This window comes from Carcharhinus amblyrhynchos, chromosome 30 (assembly GCF_965287045.1).
Source record: "Carcharhinus amblyrhynchos chromosome 30, sCarAmb.v2.hapA, whole genome shotgun sequence".
Lineage (NCBI taxonomy): Eukaryota > Metazoa > Chordata > Chondrichthyes > Carcharhiniformes > Carcharhinidae > Carcharhinus > Carcharhinus amblyrhynchos.
This window is the reverse complement of record NC_137353.1, coordinates 93,015-113,862: the sequence shown is the minus strand read 5'-3', so window position 1 is coordinate 113,862 and position 20,848 is coordinate 93,015. Positions and strand designations below refer to the sequence as shown.

The window sequence follows — 20,848 nt, the reverse complement described above, 5'->3', positions numbered from 1 at the left end:
TAGTCTCGCCTCTAATCCTCAAACCAGGTATTCATCTTAGCTACTCTGACTAGCATGTGACACTGGTAGTAATCCTGAGATTACTAACTTTGAGGTCCTACTTTTTAATTTAACCCCAACTCCCTAAATTCTGCTTGTAAGACCTCATCCAGTTTTTTACCTATATTGTTGGTGCGTATATGCACTACAACAGCTGGCTGTTCACCCTCCCCCTCCAGGATGCCCTAGAGCCACTCCAGGACATCCTTGACTCTTGCACCAGGGAGGCAACATGCCATCTTGGAGTCTCGTTTACATCCGCAGAAATGCCTGTCTATTCCCCTTATAATTGAATGCCCCATCACTATAGCTCTGCCATTCTTTTTCCTGCTGTCCTGCGCAGCAGAGCCAGCCATGGCTACTGCCATGTTCCCCTGGTGAGCATTTCCCTCAACAGTATCCAAAATGGTATATCTGTTTCAAAATTGGGATTGCAGTTGCCTCATTGGCGGGGGGGACGATCAGTCGGGAAAATCTCAACGTCAGAGCAGTCATTTTGGGACCCCAATCTCCTCTCCCCCGCCCCCCACCACCGCCGCCCCTGCCCCTGCCCCTGCATTGTTTCCTGGGTCTCTTAGAATTTATACAATTGAAACAAAGTTTATCATTTTGCTCAGGCTCAGCACATGCAAACCTGGCTTCCTATTTAAAGCAGAGCTGTACTTCAAGCACTAACACACTAACCATTATCAATGCTTCCACCTCCATAATTTTAAGTTATAAACTTGAGTTAAGTTTCCACGTCCATAATTTTACCTGCCTCAATCCATTTGTCCCAAGATAAATCTGAAATTTCGGTTTAATTTCTGTAATGTCTACTTTGCTGGTCACCAATGACCAACCTACATAAATTAAAAATTGCTCCAAAGCTCAGCTGTCCGTAACCACCTTGCGCTGTTTTTCTCCCATCCTCCAAATGTACCAATTTCAGTTCTATATCCTTTCTTGCAGTGTGTCCTCTGACTCTAGGAACTCTGTCGCACTATTGGCCATAGTCCTGAAACTCCATGTCTTTACTTTTAAACATCTTAAGACATTTGTTTGACCATGCTAGTAATCGTTCTCTCCTAATGTCTCCAGACCTCAGTAATCATTTCCTTACTCTTTGCAAAAGAACCATGGAATTCCTCTTAATGTAAAGGTACCATACAAGTTGTCTTTTTTTGTATGGAAGCTAGTGAAAATTAGTTCCCAGACTGTGATGATACTGTGCCTTTATTCTAGATGAAGGAACTGAGGGCATTGTGGCTAAATTTGCAGATTATGCAAAGATAGGTGGAGGGACAGGTAGCATTGCGGAGGCGGGGAGGCTGCAGAAAGGCTCGGACAAGTTAGGAGAATGGGCAAAGAAGTGGCAGATGGAATACAACATGGGAAAGTGTGAGGTGAATAGAGGGGTAAACTATTTTCTGAATGGGGAGAGAAATCGGAAGTGCAAAGGGACTTGGGAGTCCTAGTTCAGGATTCTCTTGAGGTTAACCTGCAGGTTGAGTTGGTAGTTAGGAAGGCAGGTGCAATGTGAGCATTCAGTTTGAAAGGACCAGAATGCAAAAGCAGAGATGTACTGCTGAGTCTTTATAAGGCTTTGGTCAGACCACATTTGGAATATTGTGAACAATTTTGGGCCCCATATCTAGGAAGGATGTGCTGGCCCTGGAGAGGGTCCTGAGGAGGTTCACAAGAATGATCTCAGGAATGAAAAGCCTGACAAATGAAGAGCATTTGAGGACTTTGGTTCTGTACTCAGTAGAGTTTAGAAGGATGAGGGGGAATCGCATTGAAACTTGCAGAATACGGAAAGGCATGGTGTTGATGGGGGATTTCTTTTGGAGGTTGTGTATTGCTAAAACTTGAGCTAAATACAAGACTCTCAAACTCAATGTCCTGATTGAAAGACGTGTCTTTATTTGACCAGTATGTATTAGAAGAGACGGTTCAACTGCTCTCTAAAGTTACATCACATGAGCACAGTCGATACCAGTTTCAAAGATTTGCATTCCCTACCCAATTTGCCATACAGACTGGATGGTCCAATTACATTAATGCACATTATTTACCTTGGCCAGTAACATTCTATCTCCTGGCATAATTAGGAATTCCGTGGCTAATTGGACCCAGAAGTTCTTCCTCCGTCGCTTAGCAACCTGCTTACATACATCAGTCTGGTCTGGCTGGCTATACCTTTATCAGCAAAAACTGAATACTACCATTCATTCCATTTAGTGCTTGAACACTTCTATTCATTTATAATCTCAGCAATTCTCCAGTTGCAAAGACCTTACTCAAATAATTCTGTATCCTGTTGTTACCAGAGAATGCAGTCTGTCTGATTTTACTATCTCTCATTATACTGTGGGGTAAATGCTTTTGACCAAATCTGTCAAATACCTTTAAAACTACTTTTCAAGGTTACAATACTTGTTAAAAATCCATTATTATTGATTATATATGTGGTTAATAAACAATACCTTTGCATAATTTATGAGACATATCGTGATATCTTTGAAATAGGTAAGGCAGATTATGGTCCCTAACCTACTTTAGTTTTAAAAGTCCCTTAAGCAAGGGTTTCAGTATCCCCTGCCATACCTAGATATAGGGGGAAGATGTTTCCATTAGTAGGTGAGACAGGGATCTGAAGGCACAGCCTCAGAATGAATGGATGACCGCTTAGAACCAAGTTGAGGGATTTCTTAAACCAGAGAGTGGTGAATCGATGGAATTAATTGTGACAGAAGGCTGTGGAGGCAGGGTCATTGAGTGCAAATAAAACAGAAATAGGTAGATTTTTGATTGGTAAGGGGATCAAAGGTTACAAGGGAAAGCTGGAAGAATGGGGTTGGAAAACTTATCAGCCGTGATTGGATAGCAGAGCAGATTCGATGGGCTGAAAGGCTTAATTTGGTCTAATGTCTTATGGTCTTTAAAAATGAATTTATAGCATATTTCTTGTGAGGAGTATGTTTAAAATTCAGCTCTGGTTTACCTGGTGCCAATCTGCTCATGCTGAGAATGCAGGAGAATATTTGAGCTTAGATAGTGGGCATTTATTTTAGTCAGAGCTAGTGCATTTTTGTCCTGTTTTTTGTCTTTTCCCCTGGGATTCAGAGAAGTGTTTAATTAGGTTGATTGACTGGGTCATGTGAATGGATGGGGCTAACCTTACAGGGAAAAGTAATTGTTCATGTATGGCTTGATCCTGAAAGTTAAGCTAATTTATTGATTATATTTATTCATTATATTTGAACTATATTGTTACATAAAGTTCGTTTTGATAAAAGTTTCTTCGTGTGTCAATAGAATCATACCTGAAATACTTTATCCTAATACTAATACCAAAAATAAATACAAGTTTGGGTCTAGTCCAACTTCATAATATACCTTGGGGTTTCTGATCTGGTACCTAACAAAATATTTATGTATTCATACATAATCAAGTCAGTAATGTACTACCAAAGCTGGGTGCCTGACTAACGCAAATGGATTCATGAAGGGGAAGTCGTGTTTGACAAATTTACTGGATTTTTATAAAGATGTGACTAGTGTGGTAGACAGAGGGGAACCGGCGGATGTGGTGTCTTTAGATTTCCAGAAGGCGTTCGATAAGGTGCCTCACAAAAGGTTGCTGCAGAAGGTTAGGGTACACAGAGTTGGGGGTAAAGTGTTAGCGTGGATTGAAGATTGGCTATCTAACGGGAAGCAGAGAGTTGGAATCAATGGGTGCTTTTCTGGTTGGCAGTTGCTGACTAGTGGAGTGCCGCAGGGATCGATGCTGGGGTCTCAACTGTTTACAATATATATAGACGATCTAGAGGAGAGGGCTGAGTGTAGGGTAACAAAATTTGCTGATGACACGAAGATGAGTGGGAAAGCGAATTGCATGGAGGATGTGGAAAGTCTGCAGAGAGATTTGGATAGGCGGAGTGAGTAGGCGAGGACCTGGCAGATGGAGTATAACATTAGCAAATGTGAGGTTATCCACTTTGGAAGAAATAATAGGATGGAATATTATTTAAATGGTGAAAAGTTGCAGCGTGCTACTGTGCGGAGGGACCCAGGGGTCCTTGTGCACGAATCACAAAAACCCAGTATGCAGGGGCAGCAGGTGATCAAGAAGGCGAATGGAATGTTGCATTTATAGCGAGGGGGATAGAATATAAAAGCAGGGAGGTCTTGCTGCAACTGTACAAGGCACTGGTGAGGCTGCAACTGGAGTATGGTGTGCAGTTTTGATCCCCTTATTTGCGAAAGGATATATTGGCCTTGGAGGGAGTACAGAGAAGGTTCACCAGGCTGATACCAGAGATGAGGGGGTTAGCTTATGAAGAGAGATTGAATAGACTGGGCCTGTACTCGTTGGAGTTTAGAAGGCTGAGGGGGGATCTTTTAGAGACTTATAAGATCATGAAGGGGATAGATAGGGTAGAGGTAGAGAGATTCTTTCCACTTAGAAAGGAAACCAGAACTAGAGGGCGCAGCCTCAAAATAAGGGGGGGAGGGGGCAGTTTAGATCGGAGTTGAGGAGGAACAACTTCTCAGAGGGTGGTGAATCTCTGGAATTCTCTGCCCATTGAAGTGATGGAGGCTACCTCGTTGAATATGTTTTAAGTCACGGGTAGATAGATTCCTGATCGATAAGGGATTTAAGGGTAATGGGGAGCAGGCAGGTAAGTGGAACTGATCCACTTCGGATCAGCCATGATGTTATTGAATGGCGGGGCAGGCTCGAAGGGCTAGATGGCCTACTCCTGCTCCTATTTCTTATGTTCTTAGCCAGATTACTGGCAGACAGGTGGAATGATCCCCCAGTCTGAATCGCTGCCTTCAGAAAGTGAAAAGTATGTTGTGAGGAAATATATGTTTATATATGTTAGAGATATTCCATAATAGAGAGGTGTTTATAATAATAATGCCTTTCTGAGTAAATAATAAGGAAATACGTCATTTTATTTTCCCTCTCACCATTTGCAATTTGTTCACACTTTATTAAATTACTTTTAATCTACAGATTAAAAAAGTTGGCTGTTTGGTAAGACTTTGTGATTAATTTCAATCCAGGTATTGATGTTGAGCAAGTCTCCGTTGTCATAAACTTTGACCTTCCAGTGGATAAAGATGGCAATCCAGACTGCGAGACATATCTTCACAGAATTGGACGAACGGGTCGTTTTGGCAAACGTGGCTTGGCTATTAACATGGTGGACAGCAAATACAGCATGAATATCCTCAACCGAATCCAGGACCATTTCAGTAAGTCACCTAGATCCTATTAAGTTCTTTTAAGTGTTGATATTAAGACTTCTGACACCTTAATTGTAACAGTAAAGAAGATGAATCACATTTAATTGAACCCAAGATGCATTAATGATTAATTATCCTAATAAACTGAACAAATTCCAGTTTAACCATGTCAACTAACTTTGGATTGTTCTAACTATTCGGTTCAGATTCCACGATGGTACAAAATATTTACTGCAGTATTAGACTTTTTGACTTCTCAGAGATGCATTATATTATAAAATAAATGCTGTTCCTTCTCACTTCATAGAGTCATAGAGGTTTACAGCATGGAAACAGGCCCTTCGGCCCAACTTGTTCAAGCCGCTCTTTTTTTTAAATCCCTAAACTAATCCCAATTGCCTGCATTTGGCCCATATCCCTGTATACCCATCTTACCCATGTAATTATCTAAATGCTTTTTAAAAGATAAAATTGTACCCGCCTCTACTGCTACCTCTGGCAACTTGTTCCAGACACTCACCATCCTCTGTGTGAAAAAATTGCCCCTCTGGACACTTTGGTACCTCTATCCTCTCACCTTAAACCTATGCCATTGAGTTTTAGACTTCCCTACCTTTGGGAAAAGATATTGTCTATCGACCTTGTCTATGCCCCTCATTATTTTATAGACCTCTATAAGGTCACCCCTCAGCCTCCTGTGCTCCAGAGAAAAAAAATCCCAGTCTATTCAGCCTCTCCTTATAACTCAATCCATCAAGTCCCGGTAGCGTCCTAGTAAATCTTTTCTGCACTCCTTCTAGTTTAATAATATCCTTTCTACAATAGGGTGACGAGAGTTGCACACAGTATTCCAAGTGTGGCCTTACCAATGTCTTGTACAACTTTAACAAGACGTCCCAACTCCTGTATTCAGTGTTCTGACTGATGAAACCAAGCTTGCCGAATGCCTTCTTCGCCACTCTGTCCACCTGTGACTCCACTTTTAAAGGAGCTCTGAACATGTACCCCTAGATCTCTTTGGGGAGAGTTAGAGAACAATGTCCTGCCATTAACTGAGTAAGTTCTGCCCTAGTTCAGTCTACCGAAATGCATCACCTCGCATTTGCCTAAATTAAGCTCCATCTGTCATTCTGCCCACTGGCCCAATTGATCAAGAGCCCGTTGCAATTGGAGATAACTTTCTTCACTGTCCACTATGCCACCAATCTTGGTGTCATCTGAAAACTTACTAAACATGCCCCCAGTATTCTCCTCCAAATCATTAATATAAATGACAAATAACAGTGGGCCCAGCACTGATCCCTGAGGCACACCGCTGGTCACAGGCCTCCAGTTTGAAAAAACAACTCTCTACAACCACCCTCTGGCTTTTGTGAAGAAGCCAGTTTTGTATCCATTTAGATACCTCACCCTGGACCCTGTGAGATTTAACCTTATGCAACATCTAGCATGCGGTACCTTGTCGAAGGCCTTGCTAAAGTCCATGTAGACAACATCAATTGGTCTGCCCATCTACCTTCTTGGTTACCCCTTCAATTAAATTTGTGGGATATGATTTTCCACTCACAAAGCCATGCTGACTGTCCCTAATCAGTCATTGTGTCCCTAAATGCCTGTAGATCCTGTCTCTCAAAATACCTTCCAACAGTTTACCCACCACAGATGTGAGGCTCACTGGCCTGTAGTGAACATAGAACATTACAGCGCAGAACAGGCCCTTCGGCCCACGGTGTTGCGCCGACCAGGCTTTTCCCTGCAGCCCTTTTTAAACAAAGACACAACATTTGCTACTCTCCAATCTTCAGGCACCTCATCCGTGACTATCCATGATTCAAGTATCTCGGCTAGGGGATCTGCAATTTCCTCCCTAGCCTCCCAGAACGTCTTGGGACATACCTCATCAGGTCCCGCAGATTTACCTCCTTTGATGCACTTTTAAGACTTGCAGCACCACCTCCTCTGTAATATGTACACTTCTCAAGACATCACTATTTATTTCCCCAAGTTTCCTTATATCCATACTTTTCTCAATACTGATGAGAAATATTCATTTAGAATCTCACCCATCTCTTGTGGGTCCACACATAGATGACCTGTTGATCCTTAAAAGGCTTACTCTCTCCCTTGTTGCTCTTTTGTCATTTGTGTGTTTGTAGAAGCTCTTTGAATTCTCCTTTGCCTTATCTGCCAAAACAATTTCATGTCCTCTTTTTGCCCTCCTGATTTCTGTCTTAACTCTACTCCTATATCCCCTTCGTACTCGAGATTCACTTGACTCCCTGAAGAAACTCCTGATTTAAGAAGTTACCTCATTAGCAGAAGCAAAAAAAGTCTACAGTTTCAAATTGGATTAACAATGATGTTAAAATAGCAGTAACTGTGAAATCTAAACTATGAAATCTGTACAGATACAGATTATTATTTAAAAACATTTTAGATTCCAACATGCAGCCAAAAGAATAATTAAACTCTTAATTAATTTGAGATTCCGTTGGCCTTAACGATTAAACCTCAGAGATGCAGCTCCGCCTTAGAAGCAGAATAATAATTGTCCAGTAATACAACAATCATCCAACTCATTCAAAGTCACATCACATAATCAAAAAAAGAAAAATCAAAAGCAAGCAGAAAGCACTGAAACCTGCCAATTAGTCAGTGTTAACTGAATCCATGACAGTAGGTGAAGTTAAAACAAAGATACAGTGGCATTCTTTGTGGTGAGACTTCAGTTCACAGTCAAAAACTACTCCAACCTACCAGTCTCAGCTATCACCATTTATACCATTTTGATTAAAACAAATGAACAAATAATATCTCCATTCATCGGTGTATAAATGCCCATTACCTGTTTAATGATGTGATTATTTCCCACTTATGGAACATGGTGTCGCTGGTTGGCCAGCATTTATTGCCCATCCCTTGTTGCCCTTGTTCAGACTGTAGCTGAGAGTCGACCACATTGCTGTTGCTCTGGAGTGGCATGTAGGCCAGACCAGGTAAGGACAGCAAATTTCCTTCCCTAAAGGACATTAACCAAACGGGTTTTTCCAACAATGGTTTCATGGTCATCAATAGATTCTTAATTCCAGATTTTCTTATTGAATTCAAATTCCACCATCTGCCATGGTGGGATTCGAACCTGGGTCCCCAGATAATAAGCTGAGTTTCTGGATTAATAGTCTAGCAATAATACCACTAGGCCATTCCCTCCAACCTAATTGTCATTAAAACTGAACAATGTAATGCATAAGCATTTACAGTCAGTGCTAAACATATAGGATGGATGATGAGCAAAAGTAAGAAAATGTTACAGATGTTACTTGAACTAGCATTTCGAATTGTTATTTGATCTGAAAACATAAAAACATAGAAATTAGGAGCAGGAGTAGGCCTTTTGGCCCTTCGAGCCTGCTCCATCATTCAATATGATCATGATTGATCATGCACTTTTAGTATCCTATTCCCGTTTTCTCTTCATGTCCCTTGATCCCTTTAGCCACAAAGACCATATCTAGCTCCCTCCTGATCGTTTCTAACAAACTGGCTCCAACAGCTTTCTGTGGTAAAAAAAATTCCACAGATTCACAACTCTGAGTGAAGAAATTCTTCCTCATATCAGTCCTGATTGGCTTCCCCCTTATCTTAGACTGTGACCCCGGTTCTGGACTTCAACATCGGGAACATTCCAGTCCCATCAGGATTTTATATGTTACTACGAGATCCCCTCTCATTCTTCTAAATTCCAGTGAGTACAAGCCCAGTCAATCCAATCTCTCTTCATATGTCAGTCTTGTCATTCCAGGAATCAGTCTGGTGAACCTTCACTGGAGTCCCTCAATTGCAAGAATGTCTTATACGTCTCTATAAGATCCCCCCTCATCCTTCTAAACTCCGAGTACAGACCCAGTCTATTTAGTCTCTCTTCATAGTCCAACCCCCTCATCTCTGGTATCAGCCTAGTGAACCTCCTCTGCACTCCCCCCAAGGCCAGAATATCCTTGTGCAAGTGCAGTGACCAAAACTGCGCACGGTACTCCAGCTGCCGCCTCACCAGTACCCTGTACAGTTGCAGCAAGACCTCCCATAGATTCACTCTTGCGCCAGACAGGGATGGACAATTGTTGAAATTCATCTGTGTATTCTTTAAATGTCTCCTATTGCCTTTCCACTGTCAACCCTTCAAGTATCCTTTGCACATCTTATACTATCAAAGTTAGCTTTCCTCACGTTGTCTCAGTCTTAACTTTGTCATTCTCCATCATAATGAAGAATTCTACCATATTATGATCCAATAATTAATAGATGCAAAATGACTTCTAAATAAAATATGTAGTATGTATAAAGTCCTGACTGTCAGGAAAATGGAATTAGTTTTAAATGATGTATGTTTGTATTGTTGAATATTAGAAATAGGTATAGAAAGATATAAGTGGGTTTAATTTAGAGATTCTGAGTAAGAAGTGTAAAACTAGTTAGATTCATGTTAGACAAAGGTGTTTGAATGTTTGGGAGTTTTAGTCAGCTTAAATTATGCAACTGTGCTTAAAAAGGTTTACAATGTGAAAAGTAAATACATCTTGAAGAAAGAAAGAGCAATTGCTTAGCAACCAGGGGCACCTTTAGGGTAGGAAGGCTTTTTGTGCTCACTTAACTGAATTCATGGCTGTTAGTGGCAGGCAGTTAGAGAGGGAACATCTCTCACCCCTAGGTGAAAAGCCGTACAATGGAGTAATGGTTAAGTCAGTGCCAGAAATCTAAAGCACAGCCAGTTGAGGAAACTAAAGAAATGAAGAAAAGTTTCCACAAGTCTAAAGTTAAAGACACAAATAGGAAGTGGAACAGGAACACAGTACTGTTCAGTGGAGATAGAACTGAGAGGAAGTTGGCTAGTGATAACTCAGAGATATCTGAAGTGATTCTAGGGTTTGTGAGATTTTACTACAGCCTACGGAACATAACTTGAAATAAGTGTGGAGCAATCGATGGCTGGATCTTGGAGTTCGTGTGAAATTCAAGACATTCAAGACAGAGGAATACTGAAAGAGTTGGAGAACCTGGAGGTAGATTCCTAATGAAAACAACTGTTTGAAATCATTGTTTGAAAGAAGATTTTAAAACAGATTTTTGCGAGTGAAATTTGGAGACATTCATGTGACACTCATCTGGGGGCAGTGCGAGGAGATTGAGTGGCATTGGCCATTGATTTGAAGGTGTTATCCTTAAAATCTGTGTACGTTGCGAAGGTAGGGAGTAGTGAAAGAGTATTGTAGTAAAATCAAACTTTTCGTGTTTAATAAATAGTTTTTTTCTTGTTAAATTAATTGGCAGTCCTGCGACTTTCTTCTGAGTTTTCTAAAATAAAGTAAAAGTTATGATCTCCCGAGCCAGGATTCCATTCTTCCCATCCAGAAGTAACAGCAATTGGGATCATACATGATGTTCTGAAGCCTTGGTGGGAGGGAAATTCTTCAGTGACTTGTTACAATGTTGTAAGGCTGGGATTTAATTTGTATTAATTACAGATAACATTCCAGACACCACCACCACCTTTCCCAGGTATGTCCCGTCCCAGCAACAGGATAGATCCAGCAGAGGAAGCAGCAGCACAATAATATGCAGTGGAGTGGGAGATGCCCTAGGAGTCCTCAATATTGACTGTGGACCCCGTGAACTCTGTGGCACCAGGTCAAACGTGGGCAAGGAAACCTCCTGCTGATTACTGTGTATCGTCCTCCCTCTGCTGATGAATTAGTAGTCTGGCATGTTGAACAATACTTGGAGGAAGCACTGAGGATGACAAGGGTGCAAAATGTACTCTGGGCCGGGTTCAGTGTCCATAACCAAGTTAGGCTTGGTAACACCACCACAGATCAGGCTGTCCAGGTCCTAAAGGACATAGCTGCTAGACTGGGACTGCAGCAGGCAGTGAGGGAACCAACAAGAGGGGAAAAACGTACTTGACCTCATCCTCATCAATCTGCCAGCCTCAGATGCATCTGTCTGTGACAGTATCGGTAGAAGTGACCACTCACAGTCACATGGGAGGTGAAGTCCCATCTTCCCATTGAGGATGCCCTCCATTGTGTTGTCTGGCACTATCACCATGCTAAATGAGAGAGACTTTGAACAGATCCAGCAACTCAAGACTGGGCATCCATGAGGCACTGTGGGCCATCAACAGCAACAGGATTGTACTCAACTGCAATCTTACCTCATGGCCTGGCATATTACACTCACTACCATTACCCTTAAGCCTGGTTATGAAGAGGACATGCCAGGGGCAACACCAGCATACCTAAAAATGAGGTGTCAACCTAAAGCTACAACACAGGACTGCTCTCCAACAAGAGAGGATAATTGAATGGCATTAGATCATTGACTCCCCTCCCCTCCCCCTGACTATCAACATTGTTGGGGTCACCATTGACCAAAAATTGAAATGGATGAGCCATGTAAATATTGTGGCTAAAAGAGCAAAACAGCAGGGCAAAGGCTAAAAGTCCTGCAGCAAGTAACTCACCTCCTGACTGCCCAAAGCCTGTCCACTATCTATCTACAAGGCAAAAGTCAGGAGTGTGATGGAACACTCATCTAGATGAATGCAGCTCCAACAACACTGAAGAAGCTGGACATCAACCAGGACAAAGCAACCTGCTTTATTGCTACCCCTTCCACCCCCTCTACCATAGATGAATAGTGGTAGCAATGTGCACCATCTACAAGATGATGCACTGCAGAAACTCACCAGCATTCCTTAGGCAGCACCTCATTACCTTCTGAACCCACAACCAACCAGAAAGATAGGAACAGCAGGTACCTAGGAACATCACCACCTGCACGTTCCTCTCCATGTCACTTACCATCCTGACTTGCAGTTATATCACTGTTTCTTCACTGTCGCTGGGTCAAGATCCTGGAATTCCCTCCCTCGCTGGGTCAAAATCCTGGAATTCCCTCCCTGACAGCGTTGTGGGTTGTGGGACTGCAGTGGCTCAAGAAGGCAGCTCACCACCACCTTCGCAAGGGCAGCTAATGATGGACAATAAATGCTGGTCTAGCCAGTGACACCCACATCCTGGAAATGAATTTTAAAAATTATTGCAAGCTCAAGTTGCTTTTATTGGCAGCTTAATTTTTGTAAATGTCTCCATTCCTCCTCATTGGTTAATCAAAGTAAATGCCTTCTTCTCTTCAGCTGACTTCAGAATGATGTTTAGTGGCCTTCCTTTCTTCCTGAGCACTTTTATATTCCTGACAGCTTCTCTCCATCCCCACTTAGTTTAACATTGCTTCATCCCATCATCCTGCATACTCTTAGACCTTTAGTTTAAAAACAATGACTGAAATCTGCACATTAGGAAAGGGCGACATGTGGCATCTACACAGACACTGGGGGCATGTGAAATAAAGGAGGAGATGGAAGGACATATAGAAACAATAAATGGTCAGACAGAAGAATGCAGATATCTCAGCAACTAATCAAAACAACAGGAAGAGATAGACATTTAAAACTTTTTTTGAAAATCCTCACAGGCATCTACACAGAGAAGGAATTAAAAGTCGGGCTGATGACCTTTCATCAGAACTGAAAACTTAGATCAGCAATTGTTAAACAACCACAGTGGAAGCCACAAATAGCATGCTAAAAATGACAGGAAAGCTATGAGTGAAGACCTAGAAACTATTATTATCAGGAAGGAGGTAGTGTTGGGCACTTTAATGGGGCTAAAGGTAGACAAGTCTACCCTGATGGAATGCATCCCAGGGTATTAAGAGATGGTGAGGGAAATAACAAATGCACTAGTGGTAAATTACCAAAATTCGATGGACTCTGGGATGGTTCCCGCAGATTGGAAACAGCAGATGTGTTGCCACTGTTTAAAAAAGGAGGTAGACAAAAGGCAAGTAACTAGGCTTAACTTCATAGTAGGGAAAATGCCTGAATTTATTACCAAGGAAGAAATAGCGAGACATTTGGATATATATTGTCCCATTGGTAAGAAACAGCTTGGTTCATGAAGGGCAGGTCGTGTTTGACTAATTTGATGGAATTCTTTGAGAAAAATACATGTGCAGTGGACAATGGGGAACCTGTGGTGCGGCACCTTGTCAAATGCCTCCTGGAAAGCCAAATACACCACATCCAAAGACTGCTACATAAGATAAAGGTGCATGATGCCACGGGTAATGTATTAGTGTGGATAGAGGATTGGTTAATTAATAGAAAGCAAAGATTGGAGGTAAATGGGTGTTTTTCTGGTTGGTGATCAGTGACTAGTGGTGTGCCTCAGGGATCAGTGTTGGGACTGCAATTGTTTATGATTGACGTAGATAATTTGGAGTTGGGGGCCAAGTGTAGTGTCAAAATTCGCAGACGAATGGCAGAGCAAAGTGTGCAGAGGACACAAAGTCTGCAAAGGGATATAGATAGTGTAAGTGAGTGGGCGAGGGTCTGACAGGTGAAGTACAATGTTGGTAAATGTGAGGTCATCCATTTTCGTTGGAATGACTGCAAAATGGACTATTGTTAAAAGGTAAAAAGTTGTCCTTGTGCAAGAATCACAAGGGGTTGGTTTCCAGGTGCAACAGGTAATTAAGAAAGCAAATGGAATTCTATCCTTCACTGCTAGAGAGATGGAGTTTAAAAACAGCTTGATTATGTTGCAGCTGTATAAAGTGTTGACGAGGCCACACCTGGAATACTGTGTACAGTTTTTTTCTGCTTGAAAAGGGATATACTGGCACTGGAGGGGATGCAGAGGAGATTCACTAGGTTCATTCTGGAGTCGAGAGGGTTGGCTTATGAGGAGAGACTGAGTAGACTGGGGCTATACTCATTGGAATTCAGAAGAATGAGGGGAGATCTTATTAGCAACACAAAGATTATGAAGGAAATAGATAAGATGGAAGGCAAGGAAGTTATTTTCACTGGCGGGTGAAACGAGAACTTAGGGGCATGGTCTGAAAATAAGGGGGAGCAGATTTAGGACTGAATTAAGGAGGAACTTCTTCATACAAAGTGTTGTGAGTCCGAGGAATTCCCTGCCCAGTGAAGCAGTTGACACTACCTCACTGAATGTTTTTAAGGCAAGGACAGATAAATTTTTGAACAGTAAAGGAATTAAGGGTTATGGCAAGTAAGTGGAGCTGAGTCCACAAAAAAATTAGCTATGATCGTATTTGACAAATTTATTGGAATTCTATGAGGATGTGACTAGTGCGGTAGACAGAGGGGAACCGGTGGATGTGGTGTTTCTCGATTTTCAGAAGGCGTTTGATAAGGTGCCGCACAAAAGGTTGCTTCAGAAGGTTAGGGGGCATGGAGTTGGGGGTAAGGTGTTAGCGTGGATAGAGGATTGGCTGTCTAATAGGAGGCGGAGAGTTGGTATCAATGGGTGCTATTCTGATTGGCAGTTGGTGACTAGTGGAGTGCCCCAGGGATCGGTGCTGGGGCCTCAGCTATTTACCATCTATATAGATGATCTAGAGGAGGGGGCTGAGTGTAGGGTGACGAAATTTGCTGATAACACAAAGATGAGTGGAAAAGCAAATTGTGCGGAGGGTGTGGAAAGTCTGCAGAGGGATCTGGATAGGCTGAGCAAGTGGGCGAGGACCTGGCAGATGGAGTACAATGTTAGCAAGTGTGAGGTTATCCACTTTGGCAGGAATAATAGTAGGAGGGATTACTATTTAAAGGGCGAAAAGCTGCAGCATGCTACAGTGCAGAGGGACCTGGGGGGTCCTTGTGCATGAGTCGCAAAAACCCAGTCTGCAGGTGCAGCAGGTGATCAAGAAGGCGAATGGGATGCTGGCATTTATAGCGAGGGGGATAGAATATAAAAGCAGGGAGGTCTTGCTGCAACTGTACAGGGCACTGGTGAGGCCGCAGCTGGAGTACTGTGTGCAGTTTTGGTCGCCGCACTTGCGCAAGGATATTTTGGCCTTGGAAGGAGTGCAGAGGAGGTTCACTAGGCTGATACCGGAGATGAGGGGGTTGGACTATGAAGAGAGACTAAATAGACTGGGTCTGTACTTGTTGGAGTTTAGAAGGATGAGGGGGGAGTCTTATAGAGACGTAAAAGATAATGAAAGGGATGGATAGGGTAGAGGTAGAGAGATTCTTCCCGCTCAGAAAGGACAGCAGGACTAGAGGGCACAGCCTCAAGATAAGGCGGGGGTGGGGAGCAGTTTAGAACGGAGTTGAGGAGGAACTTCTTCATCAAAGGGTGGTGAATCTCTGGAATTCTCTGCCCGTTGAAGTGGTGGAGGCTACCTCGCTAAGTATATTTAAGTCACGGGGAGATAGGTTTTTGGTAGGCAAGGGAATTAAGGGTTATGGGGAGAAAGTGGGAAAATGGAACTGATCCACTTCAGATCAGCCATGATCTTACTGAATGGCGGGGCAGGCTCGAAGGGCTGGATGGCCTACTCCTGCTCCTACTGCTTATGTTCTTATGATCTTACTGAATGTGGAGCAGGCTCGTGGGGCCAGATGGCCTACTCCTGCTCCTAGTTCTTATGCTCTTATAAAAGGATCGTTCTTTGTCTACAAACACTAAAAAATCAATGAGTTAATAGATAGCATGGCCTAATGTCCTTGCCAAAGTAAAATACATAATCTGGTTCATTGTCAACATGACCATTCTAGATGAATTTATAAAATGATCCAAACTGATCGATGGGAGCAAAAACATCCAGCTTATAGAAAATATTTAACAATCGTTTGTTTGGAAGTGCAAACATGTGCTTGAAAAGTGAATGTGGAAATATTGTAAAATTGCTAGTCAATGCTAACATTCTATCAACAAACTTGATTTGTTCTCACTGGAATGACAGAGGTTGAGGGGTTATGAGTGACATGGACAGAGTGAATAGTCAAATGCTCTTTCCTAGGGTAGAAAAGTCATGTACTAGGGGACATAGGTTTAAGGTGTGTGTGGGGAAAAGTTTAGAGATGTGTGAGGCAAGTTTTTTTACACAGGGAGGTGAATGTCTGGAACACGCTGCCTTGGGAGGTGGTGGGAGCAGGTATGATTGTGGCAATTAGACGAATATATGAATAGGATGGGAGTGAAAGAATATGGACTCCGAAAGTGTATACAGTTTTAATTTAGGCAGGCTTTGTGATTGGTGCAGGCTTGTAGGGCCGAAGGGCCTGTTCCTGTGCTGTACTGTTCTTTGTGCAGATGTACTCTCTAAAACTGTTTGACTGCTAATCGTTCTGGGGAATGCTGTATTGCAAATGTACATTATGTGGTTCACACAAGGCTGCAGGCCTCAAAAATCTCTAATATTAGAGTCCAAACAAGTTGCAGGAGACACAATAATCTGCAGCATGACATTTACCTGTCCAGAAGTTGCCAGATGAGCTGCAGAGCCATATGCTCAGTGTCATTTCCTGAGAAATACCTGTAAATACCAGTCAGTCCTACGAGATGTGCAGCACACCTGGGTAGGCAGTTGTAAAGAGTATGCAATTATTAAATGCATTTGTTGACACGTGAGTATAATTAAAAATAACATTCCTTGATGTGCTAAACTTTTAAGTGGAATATTTTTCTTTCAGACAAGCGGATTGAAAAGCTTGATACCGATGACCTTGATGAGATTGAAAGGATCACTAACTGAAGTACAACAGGCGAACTAGTTTAAACCCTTCTCAACCCTGTGACGACATGCACTGCCCAGCTGCAATTGGACTTTTGGACTTGGAATCCCATTGGGTTATTCTGCAGCCAATTTTGAGAATAGACTGACAGAATCAAATTATATTCAATTTACCTCATTTCAAACTTTGCAGTTGGACTGTAAAATTTTGTATTTTTTCCTTCAAGGAGTGAATAAACATGCCAGGAAAACGTTTACACATAAAACATTTAAACATGTTTTATGAAGTTTGTCTTAGTTAACTTTAAAAACAAAAAATAAAAATAAAATTTAAATTGCCAAACAACAGAGAAGGGTGGAAGTTGTAAGAATGTTAAGTAAGCAAATTTCCCTTTCAGTTTAGGTACACTGCATTTTTACTGGGTTACAAACAGGTATAGATCTGTGTGAAGTGAAATGGATACTGAAACTAATTAAAACAATAGGTCTGAAACAACAATGTATTAGTATGCATTACAAAATGTATTGAATTTTAATTGGCACTTCAATTATGGTAGTTGACTAATGATTTAATTAATTTTTATTTCAGAGAGGTGATTTATTAAAGGCTCATTTTCTCCTGGATCAGTTATTTTTAATCTGGTTACCCATGCTGTCCAGCCTTCTGGATAAAGATATCTTTCCAACGTAGTCTCAGCCTGAAGTGACTACAGACTCTCTGCCACACCAACCTTTACAAAATTTCTCTGTAACAAATCACATTATAGGAAATCAAAAATCACTAACAATTATCCCAGTACTTTAAATAATCACAAATAGCAATACTTAAACAGTTATTATTAAAATGGTAACAAGAGATTTCTTTGAGAAGTTTTATGAATTCAGAATCTGGTTTAATTTTCACCTAATATTTCCATGGCGTTAGGGGAAAAGTAGCATTGCTGGGCTGAAGAGATTGTGTTGAATAATGAGGAATTTGGATATAAATCAGAATAAAAATGCTCTTTCAATAAATAGTATTAGATCAGCATGTAAAATGCTTTGCTCGTTTTCTTCAGCGCTAACAGATGAATTCAGGATAACTGCGTTATGAACATATTTTATACAATAGGCTCTGAATTCACTGTTTATAAGTTATGTATCTACACATGACGTATATCATCGTCAGCCCTTAGATTTGTATCAACTTAATGCTGAAAATGCTTGTGCGCGCTCTAATGAGTGAGTGTAAAGCAGAGATTATTCACAGTATTCTATACTTGGATACAGCTTTTTACACCTGTGCTCTTACATTAAACCTGATTTTTTTTTTACATTCTATTCTTAGGTATTAATTGATTAGTGAAACTATCTTTGCCACGCACTATTCCGCTGTACCAGGAAGCTGGCTACTGAAACCAATTAAATTTATCAATGTGCAAGATAAGAGTCTAATTAAACTTCTAGAAGTGAACATCAACTCACCATTATATTATTTCCTATTTATGCAATGTCCAAATCTAATGAATGGTGAGCATTCCTATGAAATATGTTTATAAACAGACCAATCATTTTAAAACCATTTCGTGAAAGTTAACAATGTATTGTTCCTTAAATATGAATTGGGATATGCACATTTTTATATTTCTATTTGAAAGCTAGCAACCAGAGTTTGGGTCGTTGTGCTTGTGAATGGACTCTCTACCTTGAACCTCAGTGCGCTTCATGCATTGCATATATTCAGCAATTATTTTGAGGTAGTTCCCATTGCGATATACCAGCTTTACTGGCTTTTTTTAGAATTAGTAATAAGAAGCAACTATCTTGAACAGCGTAGTGATTCTATTTAAAAAGGGAATTCCTGGTTTGGCAAAAGATTATTTGCAGTTTATGGCCAGCTGTTGAAAATGCTACAGTTTATATTCTCAAGTAATGTTTTCAATTGGTGACTGTTGCAGCTTTGCATTGAGTGAAACTGGCTAACAATCACTTCTCCCATTGGAACTGTTAAAATTTATTGGGGAAAAGAACTGAAAAAACAGTTTGAGAAAATGAAATACTTATTCTTATGCAACATATTGGCTGTAAAATTCTGTTCAAATACAGGAACAAATTAAACTTTTACCAAGTAAAAAAATGAAATTAATTTGAGATTGTACCTAAAATTTTAGGAGAATTTGACAAAATGCCCTCTCTTCAAATATTTGTATTAAAGCTTTATCTTGAAATGACTGTGCAGCTTAAATTACTGTGTATTGAATTTTGTACAATAGGGTGTATGCATTTGTACGCAGTGCATTTTTATTTGGTTGTGAACTGGATTGTAATTGGAAATATTTAAACTGCAGAAATGAATGAGTGCTTTGAGAGTCATGGATAATTTGAGATTGAAATGCCTATTATTTTACAAGTTATTAAAGATCTGTCAGCAGCCCTTACAATGGACAAAACTAACATTGCTGCAGATTGGCTTCCAGATTATTCTTCTGTACTAATTGGAATAAAGAGTAAGTACGTCAACTGTTTTGTATTTTTTTAACTGTCATGAATCTATGACTCATTATTTACTCAATCTCCTTGAGTTTACTTTAACCCTTTACTTTTTCCCCTTGGGGAAAGGTGGTTGGAATAGTGTGTTTTTATATTTTGTATCTTACCTAAAAGTCAGCAATAATTGTTAAAATTTCTTTGTGCCCTGTGCCTGAGTTTTGTTCATCTAATCCATTCCACAAATCTTTCAATAGTAATGACTATATAGACAGTCTCTTTTAATCTGTATCTTATTGAAAATTGTGTATTTGGTGAAATTCAAATCTTCAAAATTGACTTGCTATTGTGACATTTTTGTGCCAACCTTTGCACATTGTAAGCTGCAATATTTACATTTATAATAGAAATATCCAATGTACAGTGACTGTGGTTACTGTAAATATTGGTTTTGTTCACTAGATAATGACCCAAATCTTCAGAGCGTAATTTCTGGCTGAGAATTCTGATTCTGGCTTCTCTAGAAATGGAACGACTGTTGATCAGGGAAAGACAATCTATTGCCCTTTTTGGGGGATGAGGTAAGTGAGTAAGGAGGTAAGGTGGCAGCTGGGCCCTGGAGTAGTCAGGTTAGGACAGGAGGGGAGTTGGGTTAGAACATAAAACATAGAACACTACAGCACAAACAGGCCCTTCGGCCCACGAGTTGCGCCGATCACATCAACACCTACCAACCTACAGACCTATCTATAACCCTCAATCTCATTAAACCCCATATACTCATCCAGAAGTCTTTTAAAAGACCCCAGCGAGTTCGCCTCCACCACCACTGACGGCAGCCGATTCCATTCACTCACCACCCTCTGAGTGAAAAACTTACCCCTAACATCACTTCTGAACTTCCCTCCTTGCACCTTAAATCTGTGTCCTCTCGTAGCAACCATTTCAACCCGGGGAAATAGCCTCTGAGAGTCCACCCTATCTATTCCTCTCAACATTTTGTAAACCTCTATCAGGTCTCCTCTCAACCTTCGTCTCTCCAGGGAAAAGAGTCCCAGCTTCCTCAACCTAACTTCATAAGGCATGCCTCCCAGTCCAGGCAACATCCTTGTAAATCTCCTCTGTACCCTCTCAACAGCTTCTACATCTTTCCTATAGTGAGGCGACCAGAACTGCGCACAATACTCTAAATGAGGCCTGACAAGGGTCTTATAAAGTTGCAGCATTACCTCCCGACTCCTAAACTCAATCCCTCGATTAATGAAGGCCAGTATACCATACGCCTTCTTGACCACCTCCTCCACCTGCGAGGCCGATTTAAGAGTCCTGTGGACCCGGACCCCAAGATCCTTCTGCTCTTCAACACTACTCAGACTTCTGCCCTTGATAGTGTACTCGTTCATCCCGTTGGTTCTGCCAAAATGGACGACTACACATTTATCCGCGTTGAAGTCCATCTGCCACTTCTCCGCCCAGTCCTGCATCCTATCTATGT

General features: G+C 41.2%; 1 protein-coding gene across 2 annotated transcripts in view; it reads left to right on the top strand.

The window, feature by feature from the left end:
• Positions 1-19,386, top strand: part of ddx19a (DEAD-box helicase 19a) — a 91,934-nt gene extending 72,548 nt beyond the window's left edge. For both annotated transcript variants that reach the window (XM_080215032.1, XM_080215031.1), the window contains exons 11-12: positions 5,098-5,289; positions 16,847-19,386. In XM_080215032.1, the coding sequence (XP_080071158.1) occupies positions 5,098-5,289; positions 16,847-16,908 (254 nt within the window). In that variant the 3' untranslated portion in view covers positions 16,909-19,386. The remainder of the gene's footprint in view (positions 1-5,097; positions 5,290-16,846) is intronic.
• Positions 19,387-20,848: the final 1,462 nt, after the last annotated feature.